General features: G+C 67.8%; 3 protein-coding genes across 4 annotated transcripts in view; 1 reads left to right on the top strand and 2 right to left on the bottom strand.

The window, feature by feature from the left end:
• The window catches only part of BIN3 (bridging integrator 3), a 28,904-nt gene extending 25,536 nt beyond the window's left edge, over positions 1-3,368 (top strand). For both annotated transcript variants that reach the window (XM_050910201.1, XM_050910202.1), the window contains exon 8: positions 2,452-3,368. In XM_050910201.1, the coding sequence (XP_050766158.1) occupies positions 2,452-2,598 (147 nt within the window). In that variant the 3' untranslated portion in view covers positions 2,599-3,368. The remainder of the gene's footprint in view (positions 1-2,451) is intronic.
• Positions 3,369-9,347: 5,979 nt separating this feature from the next.
• Positions 9,348-12,896, bottom strand: C23H8orf58 (chromosome 23 C8orf58 homolog). The gene is given in 8 exon segments (XM_050910264.1): positions 9,348-9,497; positions 9,586-9,689; positions 9,774-9,861; positions 9,951-10,115; positions 10,117-10,159; positions 10,225-10,586; positions 10,589-10,701; positions 12,848-12,896. Coding segments are annotated over 8 exon segments (1,008 nt in total). The 3' UTR covers positions 9,348-9,413.
• Positions 12,897-14,467: 1,571 nt separating this feature from the next.
• Positions 14,468-18,995, bottom strand: PDLIM2 (PDZ and LIM domain 2). The gene is made up of 9 exons (XM_050910265.1): positions 18,903-18,995; positions 18,238-18,389; positions 17,785-17,854; positions 17,611-17,702; positions 17,467-17,512; positions 15,602-15,756; positions 15,138-15,283; positions 14,953-15,058; positions 14,468-14,789 (listed from the first exon to the last, which is right to left on the bottom strand). Exons 1-9 carry the CDS (start codon positions 18,993-18,995, stop codon positions 14,594-14,596), a joined length of 1,056 nt encoding a protein of 351 aa, XP_050766222.1. The 3' UTR covers positions 14,468-14,593.
• Positions 18,996-20,711: the final 1,716 nt, after the last annotated feature.

Below are 20,711 nucleotides of genomic sequence, written 5' to 3'. Positions count from 1 at the left end.
CCAGCTAGAAAACATGATACTCCTCTGTTTTTTAATGAAATGGGGAAAAAGATGGGGCTTGGGAGGCAGGACTGTCCGTGGGGCAGCGCTGCGGGCTGGGGTGAGCTGCTGCAGTCCAGCCCTGGCAGCGACCCCGGCCTTTTGTTTTGTGTAGGGCTGACATAAACACAAACTGCTGCTGCCCGGCTGTGGCATTGTAAACACGATCTATAGAAAATCAGGAGAACACGGTGTCCCGAAACAGAATTAGTTCAAGACAGGTGGACTCGGGGCCGTTGGCTCGGTCTCAAAGGCAAGTTGGAGCTGGGATTTGATGGGATGGGGACGGAGCATATGGTATCCATAGCTGGAAAAGTACTGAGCTGCAGGCAGGCGCGGGGCTGCCGGCAGCAGGTATTGCGACGGCGACCGCGGGGCGAGCTGCCTGCGGTGCCGCGGGTCCCCCGCTGCCGGAGCTGTCAATGCCCATCGGTCTGGGGCGCATCCCCCCTGCCCAGCACCCACCCCATGGAGGCAGTGATGGCTTTCACCCGTATTTCAACGGGAAAAAAGCGTTGGGGGATCAATGCCTGTGGGATCTCGTTGATAAAGCACAGGAGACTCGGATGGCGATGCACGCTAACGCCCCGGATGACTGCCTACTGGTTAGGCACTGGGTCCTACTGGGGGAGAAGAGCATCCCCAAGGAGAGCCGCTGGGCCCCGGGGACCCGGCATCTCCCGCAGGAAGGGCTCGATGGCTGCGGCGCGTGGGCGGTGGCGGGGGACAGCGACCAAAATATTTGCTTTGCCTTGCCGGTTCAATACGGAGGAGATGCTGCTGTGGATGCTGGCCTGTCCAGGGCTTGGGGGGGCAATTCTCGGGGGGACAGCAGCTCCCCCGGCTGCACGCAGCTGCCTCCGGCCCTGCCGCCCCGGAGAGATTCGTTTCAATGTGCCGGCGCCTTTTCTGTGCCGGAATTGGCAGCGCCGCTTGGCCATATGTGAATGAACTGAGCCCATCTGACCCCAGACTGGGGACGAGGGACACGGAGGGCTGCTCCAGAGCTCCGGTGCCCGGCTTTGCAGCCCTCCGTCCGGGATCCGTGCTTGCCCGTGGCATTGCCGAGGGATTATGGTGGTGGCGGGTGTTTTCGGCACATTCAGCTTGGGGCAGCATCTCTTGCTGGCATGGGACTGGGGCTGCAGCCGGCGGGGAGGATGCTTTGGGGTGACCTGGCTGCAGGGCCGTGGTTTGGTGGAGGGGGCTGCAGTGGGGTGTCGTGGGGGGTTCATGCCCGCATGCCTGCCTGCTCGGCCCTGCCACTGCAGAGCAGGGTTCATTAGTCACTGTGTAAATGAGCATTGATGCTGAATCACCCTGCGCCCACTGCGTGGGGAGACCCGGCCCCGGAGCAGCCCCCACTGCACCCCAGTACGGATGGACCCAGGGGAGGGGGGGGAATGAGGCAGCTGGCAAAGGCGTGTGGGTCCCCAGCAGCTCCCCTCGGCCCTGCCCAAAATAAGCATCATTTTGAGCAAGATTAGGGGAGCCGGTCTCCATGGAGACTGTGCGTGTCTCCGCACCGGCACTGCTGGAGATGCTGGGGCTGGCCCTGGGTGCCCACCGAGCCTCTCCTGTGCCCCTCTGCAAAATGGGGGCAACGCTGGCATCGTCCGGCCCGAGGGGCAGCGCTTCCCCGTCCCTCCCCGCCAGAGCTGGGGGGATGCCCAGGCCAGGCATCCCCATCGCCCTCCTCCTGTGGGGCAGAGCAGCCCTCCGAGCCGGGGCCCTGACTCTGCCAGCCTGCCCGCAGCGCCGGGCACTCCGGCAGGCAAGGCTCGCTGCCAGCGCCCGCCGGGCACCGCGGCTCTCCTTCGGCGAGGGCCTGCGCCCGAGCAGGCAGCCCAGTGCCATCTGCCTGCACTGACCCACTGGCTCCCACTCCGGGAAGCGCTGCTCGCTGCCAGAGTTAATTGGCGGTGCTAATTAGCACATTATTAAAACACCCCTCCCCCTGCTTCATGCAGGGTACGGCGCTGCCAGGCGTGATGCTCACCACGCTCGCCGTGCCCCTGCCTGGGAAGCAGAGACCTGTTGCAGAGCCGGGCAGTGTGGGCAGGCGGCTCGTCCCGGTGCCGGTGACACCGGCGACAGGCAAGGGACAGCCCGGCTGTGGCACGGGGCCTGCGGCTGCACGGCGGTGCCGGATGCCGGCGGTAGCCCCATGTGCGCAGCTCCCCAGATGGGAAGCGAGCAGAGAAGGGCAGCGTGTTATTAAAATGTGTTGAGTTGTAATAATCTAAGGGGGTGGTATTAACACATGGGAGGAAGCTATTTTAGAAACAGAAATGCTAAGGCGAGGGGCTGGCTCGGGCAGCGTCGCACCTCTTGGCTCCCACGGCAGGGTGGGGAAGGAGACCCCCAGCCCCCTGCCCCACTCGCCCCCATCTTTCTCCCCCTCCCCAACAGGTCATCTACTACACGGAGATGCACAAGATCTTCGGGGACCTGACGGCGCAGATCGACCGGCCTGGCTTGAGCGATGAGCAGCGGGAGCGGGAGAACGATGCCAAGCTGAGCGAGCTGCGGGCTTTGTCCATCGTGGCCGATGACTGAGCAGATGCTGGTGATGGGGAAGGGGCTGGGGATCCCCCCCTGCCCCGGCTCCCACAGCCGGGCCGCTCCCCACCTCCTCCCTCCCAGGGATAGACTCGGGGGGCTTTAACCGCTGGCTGCTCCCTTTGCCCCCATGGCTCTGCCCTCCTGCCAGGAGAAGGTATTGCTTGGGGCCGGGGTGGGGGGCACAGCAGGGCTCCCCCTCCAGCCCGCCATTTTCCAAAGGCAGTATCTGGATTGTCTCTGCCCCCCCTGCAGCCAGGCTTTGCCTTAAACAGGGGTTTGCAGCGGAATCGGGGAAGGGAGCCGTCCCGCTCAGCTGAAAATGGGGAGCGGGCTGGGTGCTGCTGGCCATTCCCAGCCCCAGCTCGGTGCCGCACCATCCCATGGCTGTGTTGGCCCGGCACACCTCGGCACTCCCCACACCCAGCCCAGGCCCAGATCCGGCTCAGGCTCCTCGCCTTTCTGGCAGGAGGACGGGGCCACTCCTGCAGCTGCTGCTGGGCCATTCATTTGGTGCCTTAGGAGCCCAGTAGCCCCCCCCGGGGGAGGGTAATAGCATTCAAATTCCATTTTTTGAGGCATCAGGAGATGGTGATGAAAGGGCTGCGCCTCCCGTGCCGAGCATCAAGCGATGCCGCGCTCTGAATCCGCCCTGTTTTAAGCAGGAACGCTGCAAAGCGCCTCAGCCCCACACCTGGGGTGCACATCTGCACAGCAACGGGTGCGTGGGTGTCCACGCAGGGGTATGGAGGAGCCCAGGGCAGAGGGAGGCGGCGGGGCGGGGGGGGGGGGGGGGGGATATAAAAGGGAGATGCAACTCAGCCGGGAGCAAACCCTGAGAAAACTTGGGGGGGCTCCACAGCCGGAGTCGACCGTGGCCACCCCTTGGTGCCTGGTGTGTGTGGGGGGGGGGGGGTTCCACCGCTTTTCTCCCCAATAAAGTTGTTGGCAGAGCAGCGCCGGGCCGGGGTCTGTGTCCGGGCGGGTGCGCGGGGCCAGCGCCGAGCCGCTGCCGCCCTCTGCCGCCGCCTGCCAGCCACTGCCGCAGCCGGGGGGGGGACGACCCACGCGGGGATGCTTCCCCCCCCGTGGGCTGGCACAGCCGTCCCCATCCCCCTCGTCCCCCCCCGGCTACAGCAGAACACTATGGGTTTGGAGGTGTCATTCTAAGGAAGGTATTTCGGGGCTGGAAAAGAGAAAAGAGGGATGGAACAGCCCCCTGAGGAGACGCGGAAAGGAAACGGCTTCAGCAAAGCACAAGAAGTACAACTTTACAGTCGAATACAGTGGATTCGATCCCGAGCTGGCACCTTTCAAGCATACGGAGAGGCAGCAGGAGCCCTCGCTGCTGCCCTCCGCATCCCGGGACGAGCCGCTGCTGCATGGGACAAGGGGCTGGAAAGCAGTTACGGGGCTGGCACGGCGTGGAGCTGATAACTGCAGCAAAGAAAGTTGCTACAAGCACGGCGGCATCCAGAGACTCCTCCGAGCTGCCGGGCAGCCTGTGGCACAGCAAGCACCAGCCCCTGTGTTTGGGTCCCTCCATCCTAAACCAGCCAGTGCATCCCCGACTTGTGCATCCAGCTCAGAGCACCGAGATGGCCCGTGCCCTGTCTCCGACGCACACAAGATTTCCTACTTAAGAGCTTTCCATTAAACGCAAACAACCGGTCAGAGCAAACCCCGCACATCCCTACGGCTGCCCTGGCTCCGCATGCCCAGGGTAGGAGCCAGCTCAAGCCCATCTCCGCAAGGAGAGGGCCGGGACAGAAAAGGCTCGCGGTGACCCTGCTGCCATCCATGACCCCGCTGCGTGGCACCCAGGCGGGCAGGCACTTCGCTCTCTCCTGGTAGAGATCTGGTGGATGCTGGTTCCTCGTCTAAGCAGTCATTAGTCTAGAAGAGGGGAGAGGGGGTGACCGGCAGCTCGCAAAGATGGCACCCCACATCCCAGCACATCTCACCCCGGCTTACCCAGCTTGACCTCCAGCGCGTGGATTTTGCTCTCCAGAGTCGGCTGCTCTGCTTTCTCCAGCAGCTTCCCCAGGCTGAGCACCGTGACGGTGTGGGAGACGCGGGCCGGGACAGGAGGCAGCAGAGGGAGGTTGCCTGGAACAAGAACGACTCGTCACCCACCGCACGATCTCCGACAGCACAGGCTCCGCCATACCCCCCATCATCCCTACCCCTACCGAAGAGCTCCTCTTCCCTTCGGTGCGGGTAGAAATTCAAAATCGAAGTACACAAAGGCTAGGAGAGCATCCAGGGGCAGGACAGCGCTTGGGTCCAGAGCCTTGGGCTGCTGAAACACAGACGTGCGTCAGGGATGGGAGAGGCCAGGCTCCCCAAAACACCGGCGCTGCAGAGTGGGGTGCAGGCTGCGCTGAGAGTTCCCAGGACGAGTGGGATTGCACCAGGGACACCGAGTTCCCCCCTGGCTACGTACCTACGTCTGCTCAGCCTCCTCCTCCGCCGTTTCGGCAGCCCTTTCTTGGCTCCAGTTTCCTGGTCTCTGGCGGCTCTTCCTTCTCCAGGAAGGCCAGCAGCACCTTGTAGTGCTTGTAGCCAAAATCCCGCTGCAGCATCTCCTGGAAGAGCTCAGCCACCATCACAGCCACTTCAGGGATGGAGAGGGGCACAGGGGACCTGCCTGCCCGTGCTGTGCCGAGACTATCTCGGGGAGAGCTTCTCCCACCGCCTCCTGCACTGCAGCAGGGTGAAGATGGAGATGTCGGAGCAGGCAGCCTGCCCGTCCTGCCTGGACAGATGGGGATGGGCCACGAGGGCTGGTTCCCTGGGTGTTCGGGCTCCAGCAGTCGCTCGGTGGTGCCTGTGGCAGCCGCGTGCTGCTCGGGGGCCTCCATCTCCTGCAAAAAACTGCCTGTTTAGGTGGGAGCGGGAAGAGAAGGTGCTGGGAGCTGTCACCCAGAGTGGGACCTCGCCTTCTCCAAAACACAGCCCTGTCCAAGCACCTACAGAAATGAAACCGCCTTTTGGGACATCTGAGCTGGCACGGCACCCAGCATCACCACACTCAGCCCCGCGGCAAAGCCTCACCATCGCGGGCTTCTCCAGCGATGGAGGCAGCGAGGGTCTCTTCTCCACCTTGGGCTGCCACGAGGCTTCCCGCTCCTCCGGGGAGTCCTGCCCAGACGTCCAGCAGGAAAATCACCACCACCTCCCACCGGTACCTGAATTTGGCAAACCGGACCCTGTGGCACAGCAGGGAACGGGGGTGAGGTACACCTCGGGAAGCCCAGCAGAAAGCGGGAAGCTGGACCCCCATAAAACCTTCCCACTGCCAGCAGGGAGACTGCGGAGACAAAGAGAGAAGGGGACAGGACCAGAGCCCTGACAGGTCAAGGCTGGTGACTGGTCCCAGTGAGGCCGTTTGCAGGGACCCAGCTCGAGAGCATCCCCTGCCCAGCCCGCACCCGGATCCCGTACAGTCGCCGCTGGGACCGAGCCAAGCCTCCTCCCCCGGCACGGAGAACTCCATCTCCCCTCAGCTGTTCCTTCCCAACCACATCACATGCCGGGCCAGGTTTAAGCAAAATAAAATCGGTTGCCACGGTTACCCGGAGCAAGGGATGCTATATATAAACTGCCATGCAAGGAGCCGAGCCCGTGCGCCCCGGCGAGGGCCATGCTCTTCCATGGGCGACGTGTGGGGAGCTGAGCCTCGGCAGACCCTGCGCCGGCTCCCGAGCGGGCAAAGGTCCGTGGCAGCCCCGCAGGGGTGGTCTGCAGTGCCCCGGGTGGGCACCCAGAGGTGCTGCTCCATGACTCCTCACTGCCTGCTGCCAGCTGGATTAAATCCCACCCGAGCTCTCCTAAATCCACCTTGCTTCCCTTGTGGCTTCGTCTGCATCGCTGCGTCACCCTGTGCAGGGCTGCCAGCCCTCCCCTGCCACCGAATCCCCAGCAACCTGCCTCTCCTCCATCCAGTGCATCCACCCATCCCTACGCCCTGCAGCCCCAGAGCTGCTCAGCAGAGCCCAGCTCCTGCTCTGTGCCGTCAGCTCCTCCTGCCGTCCCTGCGCTCAAGAGAGGGATTTCACCGACGGAAACTTAACCCGAGCATTCCCGGCGGTGCAAACTCTGCTCTCGTCTGGAAAGCTGCTCCTGAACAAGCAGCCCTTTGCCAGGGCTGGGTCCGCATGCCGGCAAGGACGCACGCTGCATGCTCTCCGCACCGGGCTGGGGAGGAGGACTCCATCTTATATAGTAAAAGTGGATAATTACCGGTTTCTCGCACCACCCACAAGATCCCAGCGTTAATAGGGAGAGCTTGCAGAAAGGGAAAATTAACTCTACAATGCGGTGTGCTCTCAGCCTCGATTTCCAAAGCACTACTGAGTGAAGTACGTCAGCACTCAGACCTCCAAAAAGCAGAGGGAAGGGATGCCGCCGCTCAGAGATGCCCAGGCCGGTGGCACTCACCACTTCGTCCAGCCGCTCAGGTCCAGCCCAGCCTGTGCCACGCGAATGGCCGTGCACACCAGGACCGTGGGGTCAGCGTCGGGATGGGGCCATCCCGTGATGGGAACCGTTTTCCGCCGATGAGCGCAGCTTCGTCCTCTTTCCTCCCCGGCAGGGACTAGGCAGAGACAGGCGGTGAGCCTGGTTGCGTCGCAGCATCCCGACTGTCCCCCTTCCTCCCCAAAGCCCCCGTCCCCCTTGGGGACAAGACCCCCAGGGGACATGAGCAGGTTTTGCAGACGCCATCCCACAACCAGTCCAGCAGTAAATGCAGATGACAGCATACCACCAAACCTAAGGGCTTTCCCCCAAAACTGAGTGAATTAACCCTTGCCAGGACTGCCAAGTCCAGCACACGCCTGGGTCCACACCTCTGTTTTCTTTGTGGAGTGCTTGGGAGCCTTCCCTTGCTCCGGGTGATCCGGGGGCACCGGAGCCATTGCCTGGGCGAGAGAGCCACAGGGCCCTGCACCGAGAGCAGACCTCCCTCCTCCTCACCTTGGCCCTGAAAGCAGAATCAGCATCATCCGGAGCGGCCTCAGCATCCTCCTCAGGGTCAGCCACCAGGATGCAGCTGGGGTACCACCGGCGAGGGGGAGGGCGTCCAGCCAGCCTGGGTGGAGGTGGGAGAAGCCGCGGGGCAGCTAGATGCTGCCGTAGCGTCTCCCCGGCATCGCAGAAGGGGCTGGAGGCAGAGAACCGCATCGAGGGCTTTGGGGCTTGCTCTGCGCGAGCTCATCTGAAAGCGGTCCCCATGCACGCGGTGTGGGAGCACAGAGCTGGCTGCCCCAAGACTTACAGAAACCAGAGAGATCCTCTCCGACCACAGATATCCATACCCCCCCCAAAAAAAATCACTATGTGGCCAGAGCACCCAGTAGAGAAGGGCCCCGTGTCTTAAGGTCTGGTCCAGGTGAGTGTTTAGTGCTCCAAAAGGCACGGGCGGTGCAGGGCAGCAGGGGAGGGGGCTGCCCAGATGCCCACCCCACAGCGGGGACCCACATCCCCGTCCTTACCATCTGCCCGAGTCGCTCCTGCCCTTGGGTCCTCATCCCAGGTCACTCAGGTGAGCGGACAGGGGTGATGGGACGAGGTTCACTGCTGGGGAGGGGGCAACAAGGATCATTAAGACCCGGTGGCACCACCCAGGAGTAGGTCTGCCCCAGAAAACCTGAACACCTCCAGCATCCCCTCATCACCCTGTGCTCACAGCCAGCCTTCCCCAGGGTCACTGCCAGAGTCCCCCTGCCACCCCTCAGTGCCCGGATCCGTCCCCCCCTCGTTAAGGATGAGCACTCACGATTCCAGGGAAGGAGTGGCGGGATGCAGGAGGCTGGAGCAGGCGCTGGGGCCGGGCTCCGAGGATGCCCTGCCGCTGCCCAGGGAGGGTGCGGGCGGGAGTGGTGCTGGGGGGGTCTCGGGAGAGGCTGCGGGATACGCTGCTGGGAAGGAAAAAACCCAAGTCACAGTAAGAAATCGCCAGGAAAGAGGGGGATGGAGGGAATAACGGGGGTACCTGGTCAGAGAGCGCCTGGCTGGGGCTGCAGGCAGCTTTCACCAGCATCTTCCCCACCTGCGGTACCTGGCCCTTCACCACGCAGACCCGACGACACGGTGAGGGGCTCCATCAGCACCAAACCACCGCGGCGGAGCATCCCCCCGGCCCGGCCCCCTCCTCACCTCAGCTGGAAGAAGACCTCCTCGTCCACCACCCCAAACGCTCTTGCAGGCTGGTGACCACCCCCGAGGAAGCCCCGCTGCTTCTCCCCCACCTGCGATGCGACCGGGAGCATCCCCCCCCCTCCGGCGGGGACACCCCCCCCCCCCCGGCACCCCCTCCCCACCCACCTGCGGCAGCAGCTCGGCGGGGAGCAGGGGGCTCAGCAGGGAGGTCGGGGGGGGGGGGGGGACACAAGCTTTACCCCCCCCCCGAGGCAGCAGGACCCCCCGGAGCTGACCTGGGAGGGGGCTCGGGGGAGCACCCGGGGGGGTCGCGGGGGGGGGGGGCGGCAGCCGCTTGAACCGGGCCATGGGACCGGGGCCGGGCGGACAAAAGGGGCGGAAAAGCCGTCGGAAGTGATGCGGCCGTGACGCGCCCTCGCGTGACGTCACACCGGCTTGAGGAGAGTGACGTCACCACGCAACTGCACATCACCTCGCAAAGAGCCGCCTCTTTGGCAGTGAAAAGGTTTTATTCTGGGAAAGAGAGGGTGGGGTGGGGGGGTGCCGGGCCGGGGACCGGCCCCGGGTGGCTGTGACGTCATACAGTGGGGTGTGATGCAATAGGTGCAGTGCAGCTCCTCCATCCAGGTGACCGGGACCCCCCAGCCCTACCTGCAGCGGCCACCCCGCAGTGAGCGGCGGGTCAGGCGGGTGAGCAGCACCTTCACCCGGCCCCAGTGCGAGCGCCCGTCCTGCCGGGGAGACGCGGCCGTCAGCGAGGGGGGACCTGCGGGACCCCCACCCACCTCACCTCGCCACCCCCCTCCCCCCGGCCCATACCTTGTCCGGTGTCAAGGCGCCCGCCCCGCTCTCGGAGGGGTCCAGCAGGCTGGGGGAGCTGGCCGAGTGCCCCCACATCCTCCGGCATGGCCCAGGGTCAGGCGCTGCATGGGGGGGGGGACACACAAAGCCGGTGTGGGGGTCCAGCCGGGCACGGCCCCGCCATCCCTGTATCCCACCCTGCTCACCTGGCGCCTGGCTGTCCGAGCAGGAGCGTGGCCGGAACCGCTCGCCCCTCCACATGCCTGGATCCTGCCCCGGAGGCTCCGGGGTGGGCTGTGGGCGATGAGAGGCAGGGTGTGAGCTGGGACACCCCCCAGCACCATCACCCCCCCCCGTGCACCCCACATCCTCCCGGCCCTCACCACAGCATCCGGGCGGGTGCGCCGGGCATCCGCCGCCTGCTGCCGGAGGAGCCGGTTGTCCTGCTGCAGCTGGGCCAGGCGCTCCAGCATCTGGCAGACGTGCTCTAGGTACCGCAGCCCCTGCCCTGGCACGGGCAGCACCGCCTCCGGCGCAGCCTGCGGGCAACCGGGGGGCTCGAGGGCTGCCGGGTGCCCGAGCCCCCCCCCCCCCAAGCCACAGCCACCCCCCTCCCCAGCACGCACCGCTCCCTCGGGGTCCTCAGCGCTGGGCTCCTCCGGCTCCCGGGGGTCCCGTGCCGGCTCTGCCCGCAGGTCGGCCGCGCTGGCACTGCGTCGGCCGAGCTGTCGTGGGCAGCGGCCGGGCGCCCGCTGCCTCCTGCTGCGCTGTGCTGCCTGCACCAGTTTCTTGCTGGCCGAGCGGCTGCGGGGCAGCCGGGGGGGCTCGGTGCCCGGCTCCTCTCTTGGGGGGCTCTTCTCCGATGGGAAGCCGTCAAGGGAGAAGCTGCTCTCGGAGCCCAGGGGGGTGGAGGGCGAGTGCTCGTTGCTGGCCATCTCCACCCCGGAGTCCTCCGACTCGGACTTGAGGAGCCGCCCGCTCGCCGGGGGGCTGCCGGGGGAGAAGGGTGGTGGTGGTGGGGGGGTTCCCAGGCGCTCATCCCCCCCAGGGGTTGCCACGGGCTCTCCTGCAGCCGGCGGTAGACGCTGGCGGAGGTGCGCACCACACAGCTCTCCGCCGTCTCCCAGGGACCATCTGCGGGGCGAGGGAGGCCGGGTGGTGTTGGATGGGAGGGTCCCCGGGCAGAGGCAGGACAGGGTGCTCGCTGCCCCGGCACGCCCGGGCGTGGGCCCGCCGCCCCTCCCAGCCCCCTGAGCCGCCCCGCAGCAGCTCCAGCCGTGCCCGAGGCCGCTCTCCCCGCCGCCACGCCGAGTTACAGCCCCCCTCTGCCCGAGGACCCCTCTCCAGAGGGTCCCCGCAGCCCCTGCCCGGAGCCAGGGATGCTCGTACGACGGCAGTGTGTTGTTGCTGCTCTCCAGAAACATGGCCCCGCGCCCAGCTCCCATCTTCCCTTCTCCTAAGCCACGCTGCTGAGCTGCCTGGGGAGCACCCACGATCCTCACCCCGACCTGGCCGGGGCTGCAGGAGCGCCTGCTCTCCCCGCACCCCACTCCGGCTCAGTGCTGGCCAACCCAGGACACAGCAGGGCCACGGGGTCCGTCCTCCCCTTGCCACGGGAAGGCTCCAGGGACCGCCGGCTCCTCGCACTTGTCCCCGCAGCGTGGGGGCCATCGCCGGCCGGGATGTGCCTACCATCACCCTGCAGCTCAGGGTGAGACTGCAGCGCAGCAGCGAGGGTCTCAGCCCTCCTTGCACGGGCACTCCCCTCCCTTCCTGGCCAGGCCATGGCGGAGGGCTCGGGGAGGTGGGGAGCGAAGCTTTGGCACCTCCCGGGCACCCAGCTCAGGGTGCAGAGCTGCCCACCCTCCTGGTAAGCCCCTGCTCCAAGGCTCACGCCCCCCCCCACGCACTCACAGCAGCTGAACCTCCTCTTCCAGACGGTGCGGGAGCCACCCCACATCGCCGAGAGCCGGAGCCGACTGCCGGGCGTGCGTCCCGGCGCTCCCTTTTATAGCCACCCCAGCCGGCGACGGGCCCTGTATCCAGAGGCACTTCATTACAGGACTGGTTCCCAACTGGTTCCTTTCAGGATTTGGGATCGGCGATACTGGCTGGGCCGGTGGTTAAGGGCTCCCTTCCCACCCCAACTCGGAAGGCGAGAGGGTTATTTCGGCACCGACAGGCTGCAGGCAGACAGCCGGGTGCCGGATGAATCCCACTGCTTTCGGGAAACCGCGCTCAGGACTCCGGCTTGGACCAAATTCACCGGCCAAGGGTCGCCGGTGCTCCCAAATTCCTGCCCCCGTGCAGCCACACCGCTTCAGCCGGGGGCTGGAGCCACTCACCGCGCATCCCTCGTGGGCTGGCGAGGCCGGTGCCTGCACGGCACAGGAGCCGGTACCGGGAGGTCGCAGCCGGCCAGCGGACAATCCCGCCGTTCAGCGGCCGCATGAATCTCAGCAATGCCGTGGGGTGGCCCCTCCGCCCCGGCATGGCTGGCTGCCAGCAGCCCCGCTCCCACGCACCGAATTTCCACGGGCTACCGGGGCTGCGCGGGACGGCCCCACGTGCCGAGGGGCTGCTTTCCTCCCGGCCACGGCACTTGCCCCGCCACCATGGGGGTTCCACTGGGGCTCGGAGCCCCGCTGAATTGGGGGGCACAGGCAGGGTGAGAAGGGGCACGGGGGGTTCCCCATTGCCAGGAGAGCTCAAACCTCCCCCGTGGGAGCTGCCGCCGTGCTGGGGGTCCCCCTGAGTCCGCAGCTCCAGCTCGGACCCCTGATACCTCCCAGGCTTTGCTGCTGGATGGGGTTCCCTGCACAGCCTGAGCTGGGGGGCACATAGAGATGGGCCATGGGTTTCTGGGACCCCTGCACCGCATGTGGGGACCCAGCGGGCTCGACCCCGGTGCAGGCACAGGCCCGTAAGCCCAAACACTGGAAGGCAAAACCTGGTTGGAATTCCCAGCACAGCCGGCACCGTGGGTCCCTCCCAGCAGGAGGGGCAAAAACCAGTGGTCCAGGGACCCCCAGAGACCTCCCTCAGCACGGACACCACAAATTGGGGGGTGCCAGGGACCCCCAGGGCCCCCCTTCAGCACAGACACCCCAAATCAGGGATCCTTGAGGATCCCCTCCAGAATGAACTTCGGCAAGCTGGGGAGCCTGGGGGACCCCCAATCCAGCCTAGACCCCAGAGACGTGTGTGTCCGTCCCCCGTCCCCCCCCCCCCCCCATCTGCGCGGGGGTCCCCCCCGTAGTCCCAGGGGCCACCGACTCACCGCGGCCGCGGAGCGGCTCCACGCTGAAGGCTCCGCGGCGGCGCAGCATCCCCCGGGCGGGGCGGGGGAACCGGGAACCGGGGAGAGCGCACCGGGGGCCGGGCAGGACGGAGGGGGCGGCCCCGCTGCTCCTCCGCTGCTTTATGGGGCAGGGCTATGGGGCAGGGCTATGGGGCGGGGGCGGGGGCGGGGGGGGGTGCCGCCCCCTGCCCGGGCAGCACCTTTGCCCCCAGCCCCCGCCCGGCGTTGTGCTACCCCCGGGGGTGGGGGGCTCACGTCCTCCGCCCCCCCGAGGTAGAAGCGTTTATTCCTCTTTTTCCCGTGCACACGCTGCCAGGCTGGCAGCGAGGGCAGGAGAGACGGGCAGGACCATCTCCATCCCTCCCTCCCTGGGGATGCTTAAATTAAAGCCACCATGTCCTAACAGCATTGAGCACTGCAGGCCTGGAGCTGGCATGGGGCTGAGCCTGCCTGCCCCCCTGCCTGCCCCGGGACCTGGCAGGGACCCCAGGCAGAGGGACCCCCCTGGCCGGTGCACAGGCAGACCCGCACATGTCTGGCAGCAAAGGGCCCGGGGCTGATCCCTCCCGGGGGGGCTGCGGGAATTCGGTGCCTCGATGGTGAGAGCTGGGCCGAACCCAGGGGCACACGGCGGGCTGCAGCGTGTGCAGATCGGGCAGCAGGCAGTGCAGGCAGCAAGGGCAGCAGGGCTGCCGGCTGTCCCTGCTGCCTGTGGGACATGGGAAGGGGCTGGTTCTCTCCCAGGCTCGGCGGGGAGCTGCCGATAACAGCAAAGCCCAGATAACAGCAAAGCCCATCTCCATGCAAACAGGCACGGAGGGTGGAGAGCAGCGATAAGAGCCTACCTGGGCCTCCGCAGGACAAAGGCCCCGGCCAACAGCCCACAATAAAGCCCCAACACCTCCCAGGGATGCCCGGAGTAGGGAGGGGACGGTCCAGCCCCATGGGGAGCCCTGACCTTCCTGGGAGCAGGGCAAGGCCAGCCGGCACCGAGCCCTGTGTATCACCAGAGCACCGGACCCCTGCACAGGGCTCCAGCCTCTTTGCACCGTGCCACAGAGCCTCTGCCAAGCCCTGGACCCCCCCACTCCGGGGTGGAGGGGCTTTGCTTCCAGCTCCCCACCGCTGCTATGGGCGCAGGCAGGAGGGCTGCGGGGTCTGGGGTCCCTGCCTGCACCCTGGGGCTGGGGGGAAGCCCACCTTCCCCCAGCCCTGCGGTCCCAGCGCTGGGAGGGTGCAGGCTGCCTGCCCCCCCCCCCGCCCCGCACAGACCAGACACGGGAGTGGAGCAAATATATATTATATTTATATAGAGATCTGGTTTAATATCTCGGAGAAGCCCTTTGCAGTCAGTGTACAAAGCGGTGCCAGCCCCCTCTCCGGTACCTAAGTGCTCAAGCATCCCTGTGCCCCCTCCCCATGTCCCCACTGTGTCCCCGGGCACATGTAGCCGCTGCAGCCCAGGCTGAGAACCAACCCAGCTCATCACACACACTGACACAGCAAGGGCCAAGGCAGGCAGCTGCAGTGCATCCCCCCCCGGCCATCCACAACCTGGTGATGCCCTCAGCCCCCAACCCAACACCCCCCCACCGCAGACCCCGACCCTACCAAAGCAGTGGGGCTGGCGGGGCGTCCCGGGGGGGATGAGGTGCGCGCTGCTCCCCGGGACACAGAGGGATGCAGGCGGTGAGCTCCCCATCGCACCATGCCGGCGCCTGGGGCTCAGGAGTGGGGGGAGACAGGAGGGGTGGCGGGCCCCCCCTGGGCACCCTGGTAGCGCAGACGGGCGTGCTTCTCGCAGTAGAGCTCGTCGCCCACCCAAAAGTGGCCCCGCATCTTCAGGTTGAGGCTGCAGTCGGCGCAGGCGTAGCAGGACGGGTGCCGGTAGCGGCCGTCTTGGATCCGCACTGCCTGCGTCCTGGGGGAGATGGGGAGAGGGGCATCAGCGGGGCACCCCGTGTCCCCCCGGGGTGCCCGTCCCCCCCCCCCGCCCAGGATCAGCCCCATTTTGGCCCTGCCGGGAGTGACGGCAGGGACAGATCCTGCCCAGGGACCCGCCCCTGGCCCCCAGCTCCACTCACGCGATGGTGCTGCCGCACTTCTCGCAGACGTGCAGCTTCTGGACGCCGGCCACGGGCTTGCGGGCGCTGGGTGAGAGCCGGCTGGGGAAGGGGGCTGCGGGGCCGGCTGTGGGGAGACGAGGCCGTCAGGGTTCCGCCAGCCCCCCGGCCGGACGCCCCCCGTCTCCCCCCGGTACCCCCCTCACCTCCACCTTCGTCCTCCAGAGCCTCCTGCAGCAGGCGGAAGGTGCTGGACTGCCGCGGGGCTGCCCGCAGCTCCCGGTTCTCCTGCAGCATCTTGTAGACCTCCGAATCCTCTTCCAAGCGCCGCATGGCCGGCTCTGAGCCCAGGCTGCGGGACGGCACCCCGGAGGAAAAATGGGGGGGGGGATTCCCAGCACCCGGATGCCTGGGTCCGCCGGGCTGCACCCCGCCGCCTGCCACCTGCTCCCTCCACCCTGGGGAGCTGCCCCAGCCTGCCCGGCCCTCCCACGTCCCTGCCTGCCTCTTAACTCTTTGCACGGGCTCCCTCAGCAAGGCAGCACCCGCTGTGCACCCCAGGGTGCGGAGCCGCCACGCCGGGATGGGTGCACGGGGCTGGGGGCTTCCCCACCTCTGTGTGTCCCCCCCCCCAACTGCTGCCCTGCATGGCCCCGAGCCCGCTCCGTACCTGTTGCAGGAGCTGGGAGAGGGCGAAGAGCGGCGCCGCTCTCTGCACGTCTCCCAGGGGTTTGGGAGGGCCCCGAGCCCCGGCGAGGGTGGGCAGTGGGGTGGAGGCAGGACAGACCCCGGGGAGCTGTTCTGGCGGCTCAGGCTTCCTCGCTCCTAGCAGGGGGAGAGAGGTGCTGGGTGCCCTGGGGGGGTACGGGGTGCCGGGGCTGGCAGGGGGGTGCTGCAGCAGCCCCCTAGCATGGCCCAAGCCCAGGGGGTGAGCGTGGCATCTCCCGGGCAGAGCGCAGGAAAGGGTGCCTGCAGACCCTCCTTCTCCCCCCGGGCATCCTAGGGACACCCAGACCTGGCCCGGGGGCTTTTCCCAAGCCCCAGTCCCCAGAGGGATGGGTGCTCCGCCTTGCTCCCCGGGAGGGATGCAGGGATGCTCTGTGGCTCTGCATGGGGGGGCTGCTTCTCCTCCCCTCCCGTGCCGGGGCCAGCGGGACCCCAGGGGGGCCAGGGGCAGCACCCCCACCGCTCCCCATGCCGGTAACCCTACGCCTGCACCCGTCCCCTCCCCAGCATCTGCTCCTGCTTAGCGGCTCTGGCGAGGCAGGAAAGGCAAAACCCCAGCTAAGTGGAAGCTGATGTTCCTGGGAGCAGCCGCCACGCAGATGCAAACCCCGGCAGGAGCCCGGGGACGGGGACAGGGGGACAGGGATGAGAAGCCCCTGCCCGGACCCCGCGGAGATGGAGAGGGGCAGTGCCAGGGCTCTGCAGGGTCACGAGCAGGCGAAGGATGAGCTAAAATTAGGCACGGGTGGAGCCGGGCGCCTTGGCTTCATCCCCACCGACACCAACCTGCCCTGGGACGCGATGAAAAGCTTGGTCCAAGGGCAGCCCTTCCCCTCGCCCGCTCCTTTGGGCAGGGGGTTTCGGGCACGGCATCCCGCACAGCCCCAGCCCTGCGGCGGGATGCTCCGGGGCAGGGAGGGACCCTCCGGGGCCGGCACCAAAGCAAATAATGAGCTGGGGAGGAAAGAGGGAGCGGGCGGCCGGAGGAGCCAAGAGGCGGCCGGGGCCGCGGCCAAAGGCAGCTGGGAAGGGCCGTGCTCGGGGCCACTGCGCTTCCCGATTTGGGCTTGAAAAACAAGAAAACAGAAAGCGGGGAGGGAGGAGAGGAGGGAGACGCCAACCCCGGAGCCAGCGGCTGCCCCGTGGGGTGCAGCAGCCGCCTGAAACCGCAGCGGGGAGGGATGGGGCGGCCATGGGCATCCCGGGACCGGTCCGGGTGGCGGGGGAGGCATCCCAAGCCCCCGAGCATCCCGGCCCCGCTCCCCGGGCATCTCACCGCAGCAGGGGCCGGCGGGCGCTGCCAGGGGTGCTCCGGGCCGCGGGTCCCTGCCCTGCCAACGCCCCAGTCCCCCAGGCTCACGGGAGCAGGGCCGGGCCTCCCCAAACTGGTTTGGCCTCCCCAGGCTGGCGCCGTTGCCAAGAGGCGCCGGGTAAGAGCGAGCAAAACATCCCTGGCCAGGTGTGCCGGTGCCCGCGGGGCCCAGGGGTGCCTGCCAGCGCGGCAGGGAGGCAGCCGGCGGCACCGGCGGCGCGGCAGACGCGGTCCCAGAGGCAGAGGAGGGCTGGGCGATAACGTGGCAATGGGGCTGCAAAGGGGGATGCTGTGGGGCTGCAAAGGGGGGTGCTGTGGGGCTGCAAAGAAGGGGGACGGTTTGGAGTTGCAAAGGGTGATGGTTTCAGGCTGCAAAGGGTGACAGTCTGGGGCTGCAAAGGGTGATGCTGTGGGGCTGCAAAGGGTGACGGTGCACGGATGCCCCCCCCCAGCATCTCTGCCTGGCCCCCCACAGCCCCCCCCGGCTCCCTGCTCACCTGGCGGAGGCTGGGACAGGCGAACTCCTGCTCCAGGGGCTGCGAGCTGGGGGGAGAGGACGGAGCCATCAGGAGAATCCCTGGCCCTGCCCGGACCCCTGCCAACCCCGCCGCAGCCCCACATGCAGCTGGGTCCGGTCTTACCTGCCGGTGCCAGGCAGGGGGCTGAGGGATGCCGGGCTGGAGTAGGAGGCTCTCCGTGCACCCTGGCTCTCTTCCTGCATCCGCAGCGTGTCCTGGGGAGGGGAGGGAGACGCCAGCAGCTGAGATCAGCCCTGGGTGGGGGGCCAGGGTGTGTGGGGGCTGCCCGGGGCTCACCTGGAAGCGTGTGGCCAGCCTCTCCGATGAGGCGTCCCCGTTGGCGTGGCTGGGAGGTGGCACAGGGGACCTGGGGACCAAGGGAGAGTGGGGGGGTCCTGCATCTGCCCCAGGAGCACGTAGCCCCTGTGCACCCATGGCATGGCATGGCATGACCATTCCCCTGCAGCCCCCCCGGGGAGGTGGTGAGAGGCAGCAGCCCCAGGCCCCCAACCGGGACCGGTCGGCCAGGTAACGGCTGCCAGGGCTGCCTGGCCTCGTTACCGCCTGACTCTTTAATTACAGAGCCGGGACAGGCTCCCGTGGGGAAGGCACAGCCCCAAGTGTCGCTGGAGGGGAAAAACAACCGGCGCACACGTGGTTGGGTACCCCAGCCCACGCGGTGTCACCGCTTCCCTGGGGCTGGGGACCCAGGCGTCCGGGCTGCCACCCTGCCTCCATCACAGCACCCACCTCTCCACCTGCAGCCGGAGCTGCCCAGGGCTCTGCTTGATCTTATTCTGTGCCTCCACGTTGAGCATCTCGGCAGCGCTCTCGCCATTGATGGCGACGATGACATCCCCCGGCCGGAGGTCGCCGGCGGCCGCCTTCCCGTGCTCCGTCACCTCCGCAGAGAAGGGGACACGGGGACAGCCCCGGTGTTATCTCGGAGGCGCTGCCCCCCGCCAGCCATCCCTCGGCCCCGCGCACGCCGGGGGGAAGCAGTGCAGCATCCCCCCGTGCAGCCCTCGTGCATCGCCGCGGCCAAGGTCCCGGCACATGGTGGGGCGGCGGCCAGCTCCACGTCAGTCCCTGAATCCCACCCCGCTGGGATGCTCCCACCCACCAGCGTCCCCATGGCCCTACCAAAACGGTGCCAGACCCTCTGCCAGGGTGTGCACCGGCGAGGGGGGATCAAGGTCACAGCAACAACAGCCGGAAACTTGGCGCAGCCCTGCCCAGCCCAGAGGCGGCACGAGCCCCCGCGCCATCGTCGCCCGCCGTGGGGCTGTTCCCACGGAGCAGGATCCCTCAAGGACAGTAAACAGGATCCGCTCCCCAGAGCAGCCCGGCACGGCACCCGCCCCGGCGTCCCGGCAGCCCTCCCCGGGGCCAGAGGGTACGTGGGGGTATCCTACCTTGGAGACGGTGATGGGCTTCCCAAAGTCTCTTCCCCCGGTGATGCGGAAGCCCCAAGGGGCCGGGCCGGCCAGGGTCACTGTCACCGGCATGGCAGCGGGTGGCTCTGGGCGGGAAGGGAGCCGTGGCGTCAGGAAACCCCGGGGCGCCGAGGGGACGAGGCAGAGGAGAGCCCTCTCCTCCCTCCACGAGGCACAGCCCGGCAGCCCACCCGCTGGAGGCCTCCCTCTGTCCCCGTTGCACCCCACCGGTCCCCGGCCCTGCACCCCAAGGGTCCCCAGCACGGGGCCAATGGAGACCGGCAGCGCCTTCCTTCCGGGGAGGGGACCCGTGTCCTCGCGCCGTCACAGGGTGCCGGCAGCCACCGCTGCTTCCTCTTGCTGCCCCGGTACCCCCGGCCACGGCTGGCGGCTTCCTCCCCTGCCGAGCCCACCCAGGGACGAGGGGGTCCCAGGCACCCGCTGCCGGCTGCGGTGGTGCAGCCGGTGGGATGGGGCAGGCGAGGTCACCCCGCCGCCCCCGGGGCCTTGTGCAAGGCAGGAAATCGGTGCCGCCTTGGCAGCAAGGCCGGTGGCTCGTGGCACGGCACGGCAGGGCCAAGCCAGCGGGGTTTGGAGGGGAGGATGCGGCTGCGAGGGCAGCCAGAGGCCGGCGAGGGAAGGCTCCGGCTGCTCACCGCGGCGGGGTCTGGACACGCAGCAGGGCTGCAAGCACTACCACCCCGAGTCCTTCGTCCTGCAGCAAACCCGCGCCGGTAGAGGATGCTGAGGATCCCCCCGGGGTAGCACGGGGTCCCCACGGCACCCCAGCAAGCGCGGCAGCCGTTGTCTTCAATGGGATCCATGGGAATGGGCAGCCCCCTCCCCTAAATGTCAGGTCTGGCACCCCTGCTCCCTGCTCGGCTGCCCCGCGCCAGCCCAGCCCCGTCCCGTCCCACCGCAGCCGGCAGCCGGCAGCCCAGCTGGGCCCGACCCCGCCGGCACAGCCCCGGGGTGGCCGCGGGAGCCGGGCGTCCCATCCGCAACCGCCGGGGAAGGCATTTTAAAAATCCCAAGCGCACAAAGAGGGGCTTGAGAGGCTGCCCGGAAGAATTTCCTGGGCTGGGCTTCGCAGTGCCGGGAGGAAACCCCAAACCCCTTCCCCATGCCCAGCCCCGCTCAGCATCCCTGGGCAGTGAGGTCTGCCGCCCTGGGACCCCGACACCCAGCTGGGCATGACCCCCGGACCCCCCAACAGTCCTGCACCCCTCCTCTGTCCGCTGCACCCCTTCTCCAGCCCCTGCACCCCTCCTCTGTCCCCTGTATCCCTCCTCTGTCCCCTGCACCCCTTCTCCAGCCCCTGCACCCCTCCTCTGTCCCCTGCACCCCTTCTCCAGCCCCTGCACCCCTCCTCTGTCCCCTGCACCCCTCCTCTGTCCCCTGCACCCCTTCTCCAGCCCCTGCACCCCTCCTCTGTCCCCTGCACCCCACCTCCGTCCCCTGCTCCGTCCAGGCTCGGCACCCCGGCGCACAGCGATGCTTTTGTGGCCGTGGCGGCTGGCGGTGCCGCCTGGCACCCCGCGAGGCGTGACGGCGGGTGACAGGCGATGCCAGGAGGCGGAGGGGATGCGGGGACATGGGGCGGGGGGGGACACACCTGCGGGACAGGCTGTCTGCACCCCCCCTCCCCTACCCGGCAGAGCAGCACCCCGGGCACCCCCGGGCACCCCCGAGAGCTGCATCCCCGAGGGACGGGCATCCCCCCCCCGACAGCAGCCAGCATCCCGGGGCCAGCGCCCCCCGCGCCCCCGCTCCATTCCCCCCCCCCCC

Source organism: Gymnogyps californianus, chromosome 23, assembly GCF_018139145.2.
Source record: "Gymnogyps californianus isolate 813 chromosome 23, ASM1813914v2, whole genome shotgun sequence".
Classification (NCBI taxonomy): domain Eukaryota; kingdom Metazoa; phylum Chordata; class Aves; order Accipitriformes; family Cathartidae; genus Gymnogyps; species Gymnogyps californianus.
Note: the sequence above shows the minus strand (reverse complement) of the source record. Positions and strands in the feature narration are given on the sequence as shown.